Raw genomic sequence first — 6,768 nt, 5'->3', positions numbered from 1 at the left:
GATAATAGTTTGGGTATATTGGGTTAAATAAAATAAGTATTTAAATGTATCCGTTTCATTTTGATTTTTTAATGTAGTAGCTACTAGAAAATTTGAAATCACATATGTGACTTAGATTCTGTATCTGTTGGGTAGCTCTGCTCTGGAGACTTTGAGACTTCAGAGACCTTGGGCAGCAGCATGTCCCAGCGCCAGACAGTCATCTGTTCCCCACTGTGTCAGGGGCTTCCCAGAGAAGATTTCTCTGAACAGCATTGCTGCTTCCGCATTGCAGAGAGGGCAACTAGAGTGAGAACCTTCAGCGTCTGACTCCCAAGTCCCAACCTAATAAGCTGCTGGTGGAAGGTTATGGAAAGGAGTGGGAGGGCTGTGCCCCAGGAAATCTGTCTGGTACGTTATACACTAAAGAGGGGGAAGTTGCTGGGATGCTGATTGAGTTGTGTGTGCATGGTGGGTGGGGAGATTGCAGGCTCAGGGAAACTCGTTTCTCAAGCAGGTCAGTTTCTCCAGCCTCACTCTCCTGTCTGCCTGGTTCTCACATTCACCTCTGGTACTAACTACCCCCATATTCCTATCTCTGCCCCACTAAAGAGCGGCCTGCCTGTGAAGTCCAGCTTCACCTCCTCAGTGGCTCTGAGTGTCTCACCTGTTGGGCAGTTTGAGCTGGGAATCTTCTAATGAGTGGAGTCTCCTCAGAGCAAGGACAACAACAGCAGGAATCAACTAGAAAGCTCACAATGCTTGCATCTGGTTTGGTGTAGGGGTGGGTGGGAGGAAACTAAGGACGCTGGGTAGATGCTGCTGCTCAGAAAGGCTCCCTAGGGCCACGTGATTCTTCCCTTCTCAGTCCCTCCTCCCACTCCTCTCCTCTCCCTGTCACTCCTCCCTTCCAGTGATGGTGAGGTTGTTGCTCTGTTCCTTGAGCTTCCAGTATCTCTTCTTCTTTTTGGGCTCTGCTTTGCCCTCTGTTTGAAGCACAGTCAGTGGTACTCAGCAGTTTCACCTCCTACTCCACCTCCCCATCTGGGGGTCTCTGTAAATCAGTGACCTCTATCCGGAGACAGCTTCCCACTGGGGCTGCACTAAGCACAGAACCAGAGGAAGCTGCAGAAGGATGGTGGAAATTAACTAGGCAGGCAGTTACTGCTGCTCCCCCTTCCCTCCACTTCTCACTACGGCCTGCTGTGCCCTCCTCCCTGTTCCTCCAAGCCTAGTCTCTGCAGTGTCCTGGGTCTCTCTCCTTTGACAACTGCGGATTCTTGCATTTGTTAGTCATTATCTTGGAGTTCTGACTTTTCCCCAAGGGCACTAGGGATCTGTGACACAAAAATGATGGGGAGCTCCCATGGAGAAATGGGAAAGAGAGGCAGCAGCTGGGTGTCCCAGGTGGAATTTCTATGCAGGGGTCCCCTGGAAGGTAGAGGATCGCTCCTTCTCCAGTTCCAGAGATGGGGAGTGAAAGGGAAAGGATTGAGGCTGAAACCGAGTCTAGGAGTGCTGATCCCTCCAGGCATGGGGGTGGGGGTGCAGGGGGGTGAGGAAAGTGAAGGTGGGAGGGGCACTCCTTACCCTGTTTGTCAGGCAGGTTAGATGGAGGCAAGGCCACTGGGACACATAATCAATGGGCAAGCAGAAAGAGAAGGAGCCGGGGAGATATAACAGAAATGAGGGTAGGAAATAGACTGCAGTAAAGAAAACTCCAGAGATGACATTTAGTTTTGGCTGCTACTGTTGTGGCCCTTTGACAGCAGGTTTAATGATCTGGCAGACAGAGGAAGGTGGTAGAGGCTCATGCAAACACAGTGCAGTGTATGGTCTGTCCTCCCCATCCCACACTCTGTCCCCATCCTCTCCTCTGTAGCCTGAGGGTCCTTTGCTCTTATTCCTGTACCTAGGGGCAGGGTTGGGGTGGGGAGCAGAAAAGAAAGGGATTCTGCCTGGTTGACAAACAGAGACTCCAAGGAGCAAGTGGCACTTCCCAGCCCCACCTGTGAAATAATCTTATAGCCGTCGTTGGCATTTGGTTATTAAAGGATATAAGCGTGTGTGAAGAAAGCCTAGTGTTTAGACTAGCTGACTAGCACTTTGATTATGTTTCCTGTTTTGTGTGTGGAGGGGGCGAAGGGGGGGCTGGACTAACGATGGGGTCTGCATCTGCAGCTCCCTGGGACCCTCACAGAAGAAATGACAACGCTATTCTCAGACCGGAAAAGCTCAGGAGGCAGACTCTCCGGCAGGAGGCACAACGCAGGTGGGAGGTGCGGGAGAGCGGTGCTGCTCGGGACTAGGTTCTGGTTCAAGCACCCTTGGTTCTGTCTTCCCCTTTGGTATCTGAAGTGGACTTGGTGGGTTCCCCACAGGGGAAGGAAAGGTCAGAAGAGCTTGGCAGTGACCCGGTTACCCCCAGAGTTTTTATCCCCAGAGGGCCGAGGTGCCACAAAGTCAAAGGTCATGTGATGTTTGACCCGACCTTTGCCCTTGCTCCAAAGGGCAATCAGGCCAAAGCAGAGGGTCACTGAGGTGAGGAATGGGAGGAAGCCGACTGCCAGCACCATGGCCACACCTCTGCTATCCAGAAAAAAAGGCCCTGGTATCCCTGGCACGGTGATGTTGGGGTCAGAAAGTGTACCGTTTGGTGGTTCCACCTGGATGACTTCCAGCCAGGTCCTCAGGGAGTCATTCCCAGCGACATTGCTGACCACACAGACATAGGCCCCTCTGTCCCGTAGCTGCACTGAGCGGATCTCCAGTGTCCCATCCTCTAGGACCCTTACTCTCCCAGCCCTGCCCAGCCAAGCCCCGTGAGGCCTCATCCAGGAGACAGTGGGGGCTGGGTCTCCGTCTCCAGAGCAGGAGAAAACCGCATGCCCGCCCTCCTCTGCAATGACCCATCGAGGCCCTGACTTTCGGATCAGGGCTGGTTTGCAGGTGAAGTGCCCCGGAGGCAGGATGTCTGAAAACTCCCTCAGGCTCTTCCCCTGGACATGCTGGGGGCCAGCACAGGCAGGGGGGGACGTGCCAAAGTCCAGGCGGCGGCGGAGCCGGAGCAGCCAGAGGAGGCGGCAGTCACAGGTTAGGGGGTTGCCAGACAGCCTCAGGGTGACCAGTTTTTCTGGAGAAGGGAAGGCTGTTTCCTCTAGTGTCTGAAGGGCGTTATCTGCCACATCCAGGAGGTGGAAGGCAGTCAAGCCATGGAAGGCATGGGCAGCAATGGAGGTGAGGCATGCCCCTGACAGGCGTAGCTCCTGGAGCCGCACCAGGGGGCTGAGCCTTCGGGCTGGGATGGCTGAGATGGGATTCTGAGACAGATCCAGGACCCTGAGGAAGCTGAGGTGGTACAGTGCTTGGAAGGGCACCGAGCTCAGATTGCAGCGGGTGATGGCCAGGCTGCTGAGATTCAGCCCAACCAGGCTCCCAGGGTCCAGAGCCTCCAGAGATGGCCAGAGGTGGATCTCCAGCTCCTTGAGCTGCCCCAGCCCCCGCAGGGCCCCAGCTGGCAGCCTCCCAATATCCAGTTCTCGAAGCCTTAGGGCCACTAGTGCCGGGAGACGGGCAAGGGCTAGGCCAGGCACTGTGCTGAGGTTGCAGCGCTCCAGGGTGAGGGTGCTCAGCTTGGCCAGCCCTGCAAAGGCCCCCGGAGCCACAAATACCAGGTGGTTGTCCCCAACCTCCAGCTTCTGGAGGCTGCCTAGCTCCCCAAAAGCTCCATCTAGGAAGAGGACAATCTGGTTGAGGCGGAGGTCCAGCAGGGTCAGAGCAGAGAGGCCAGAGAAGACCCCAGGCCCCATGATTCTGAGCCGATTGCCCTGCAGCCTCAGGGTGATTAGGCTTTGCAGGCCATGGAAGGCCCCGGGCTCAAGGGTTGAGAGCTGGTTGTAGCTGAGGTCCAATTCCTGGAGCAGGCTCAGGCGGGAGAGCATTCCCCGCTGGAGCCCCCACAGGCGGTTCCCACTCAGGTCCAGGAGCTCAGTGTCCAGTGGGAGTCCTCCAGGTACAGCCTCCAGTTGCCTGTGGCCACAGAGCACAGCCTGGGGCTGGGAGGTGCAGTCACACACAGCAGGGCAGCTGCCACCGCTCCCTGCAGGGAGGAGGAGGAGGAAAAGGAGCGGGGGCCATGGGGGCCAGGCTTGCTTTGGAGCTGTGGCCGCAACCATTCCTTCTTCAGTCCTGGAATAGATGATGACATGACCCTTTTTGGAAAGTGGCTTCAGATGATGGTGACCCTGGACTTCCTGGCCCTTCTTAGAGAGGAGAGAAATTGGTCTATCTGTCTCAGCATTGCCAACAAGTAGGGCACAGAACCAGGAAGAATTCTTGTGTGCCACCTCCCTGGGGCTTCCTGGAGCTTCTCTTTGGGGAATCTCTGCTTTCCTCCCTCTTCCAGCCCTGGATAACCAGCCAAGTGCTTACTGGCTCATGGAACCCTAGCCAAGCCTGATTTCTGTGGGGAAAAGGCTTATGGGAATGGGGCAGGGAACAGCAGGGAGGTACTGAGTCTTTCTGTAATGGGGTTTCCTGATGTCTGTGAGATCCAGGAGTATCTCAGGTCCCTTCTCCCTGATATCTGCTCTTCCCAAGCTCTGCTCTGTCCCTCTCCGCTCACGCTTATTCTTTCACATTATGTACCCATAGTTTTGCCAAGGCTCAGGGAGATCATGTCCTTGGCCCAGAGTTCCCTGTCCTGACTGGAGACGTCCTCACCTTGACTAGCTCACCCAAGGCTGGGAAACATGCAGGCCTCAGCTCCACCCCCATGCTGAGCCCTCTTCCAGCCTGGCCCAGGGCCTGAGCCCTGGACTAACAAGATCCAATCTCCCCAAAATGCCTGTGTGGACAACTGCCAAGCTGTACATTAGCTGTGGCATAGGATGCAGGGGGCACTTGACTGGGAAGCTGGGAATCCCCTGCAAGAGCCCAAGGGCAACTGCTTCTCCACTACAGTTGAAGTTGGGGTGTGTGAGGGACCCAAAGGATGCCCAGGTTTTGAGTTCTGTTGCTTGGTTTTCAGTCTTGGGCTTCCCTCATATCCCTCCTTAATGGTGTTTGGATTCTGGTCCAGTGTGTGGATCTGAGGGAGAGCTCATGTCCCTTTTGGCCTGAGCTGCCTGAGAAATTCCCAAGAGACAGATTGTGGACCAGGGAGCATAGATAAGTGAGGAGAGACAGCATCTGACCGAGCTCTGTAGGGTGGGGAGGAACGGAGCCGTTGGATGGCACAGCAGGTATCTGGGCACAGACAGTGTGCAGAGTCTGTAGACTTATAGTCAGTTTCTGGGTACCAGGGTCCGGGAACCCTCAGGAAGATGGTGACTACAGTGGCTGAGGTGACAGAGGAGAAGGGGCCCTCTAGGTGATGAGGGCCCCTGACTCACCCTGTTCGATGTCAACAGGGACCCCAAGGCAGAGGAAGTACTGGAATTGGCAAGGGATGGCTACAGAGATAGGAGCAAAAGCCTACGGATGCTCTCTGGGATACAGCACATCTGAGTCTCTCCTGAGCGGCAATCCTGATCACCTTTGGGCTTGTGGGCTTCAGGCTCTCTGGGCTCTACAGGATCAGCTTTCTACTACATGCCCTATTTTTTCTCATGTGGAACTTAGGAGAGGCAGTTTAAGAGATGGTCATTTCTTCCCCTTTCCTTCCCACACTCCACCTCCTAGAAGGATCATTCTAGTGGCTATCCTACAGCCACTTGAGAGGATTGTCCTAGTTGGGAAACTAAAGAAAGAGGCCAAAAGAGCAGAAGGATGCAGAAAACTGGTGTGAGGCTTGGGGATGAGAAAGAATAATGTGGGGCAAAGACTGCAGAGCAGACTCCTCTTGCCCCATCTTGACCTAACAGGTCTCTGTGGCATGCCCGGAGCTCTCCCGGGAAAGATGGCCCAGCCTCCCTCGTTCTCCCTAGGCTTGTTCTGGGAAGTCCACCTGACAGCTAGCTCTTCATCACTACTGCTGCAGTTCCTGCCCATCCTCTGCTCTGCATTCAGCAAAAGTGCAGTGAAGCATGTAACCCAGCTTTTTTCCTTCCTGCTCCGGTGAGTTTCCCCTGAGTCCCAAAGCCTGCTGGGCCAGGGGCTGAGGGAGCTGGAGCAACCTATTTTATTTCTAAGGTGGCTAATTTAATCACAAACTTCCCTTGCCAACCTCCACGGCTGCAGGACCGGCTTCCGGCCACTTTGCAGGAAGAGAGATGTCAGAACCACTTTTTTGTCTCTTCAGTGGGGTGGGGACATCACCAAGACATGACCCTTGAAGGCATCACCCCTCAACGGTAGGGAGCCTTTTTCTTGTCTTTATGTGGCAGTCCAGAGACACTTTTGAACCTGGGTATCCTGTATCCTCTTTAAAGCACAACTGACTGACAAATGGGAACTGTGTGGGGAGAGGGTTCCTGGGGGAAAGATTTCTGGAAGATCCACACTGGTTGTGAAGAAAAACCCTTCCAGAGGAAGGGGGAGCACTGGGGAGATGGAAGGGAGGTCTCCTTGGAATGCTTCCACCCAGGGGTACTTGGGATGTTTGAGTTTCCCCCTCAAAGTCCCATGGGGCCAGGATTAATTGTTAGCAGGGTGGGGGCCCAAACCCTCTTGCCTTGAGGGGCACACTAGTCTGGCCTGTCTCTGAGAATGTTATGGGAAAGGGCCACTGCATCTTTGGGACAGAGAGTGGGGGCACTTACCGGAGAAGCTGGAAGGTGGCATCAAGTTTGGCACTGCATCTGTCCAGCGCTGGGGGCCCTGTCCCATTCGAGCTGCACCTCAGGCCCC

General features: G+C 54.8%; 1 protein-coding gene across 2 annotated transcripts; it reads right to left on the bottom strand.

Annotated features, from left to right (window-relative positions):
* Positions 1-1,458: 1,458 nt before the first annotated feature.
* LINGO4 (leucine rich repeat and Ig domain containing 4) lies at positions 1,459-6,767 on the bottom strand. Of its 2 annotated transcripts, none has more exons than XM_032154605.2 (2): positions 6,681-6,767; positions 1,459-4,167 (listed from the first exon to the last, which is right to left on the bottom strand). In XM_032154605.2, exon 2 carries the CDS (start codon positions 4,152-4,154, stop codon positions 2,373-2,375), a length of 1,782 nt encoding a protein of 593 aa, XP_032010496.1. In that variant the 5' UTR covers positions 4,155-4,167; positions 6,681-6,767; the 3' UTR covers positions 1,459-2,372. The 2 variants fall into 2 exon arrangements, with proteins under 2 accessions (XP_032010496.1, XP_032010497.1); XM_032154606.2 differs by having other exon boundaries at positions 1,459-4,078; positions 6,681-6,747.
* Between the last annotated feature and the right edge of the window lies 1 nt (position 6,768).

Source organism: Hylobates moloch, unplaced genomic scaffold, assembly GCF_009828535.3.
Source record: "Hylobates moloch isolate HMO894 unplaced genomic scaffold, HMol_V3 SCAFFOLD_5, whole genome shotgun sequence".
Classification (NCBI taxonomy): Eukaryota; Metazoa; Chordata; class Mammalia; order Primates; family Hylobatidae; genus Hylobates; species Hylobates moloch.
Note: the sequence above shows the minus strand (reverse complement) of the source record. Positions and strands in the feature narration are given on the sequence as shown.

Bases quoted from the DNA above. Each gene is read 5' to 3' on its own strand.
- LINGO4 (XM_032154605.2), bottom strand. From the start codon at position 4,154: ATGGTTGCGGCCACAGCTCCAAAGCAAGCCTGGCCCCCATGGCCCCCG.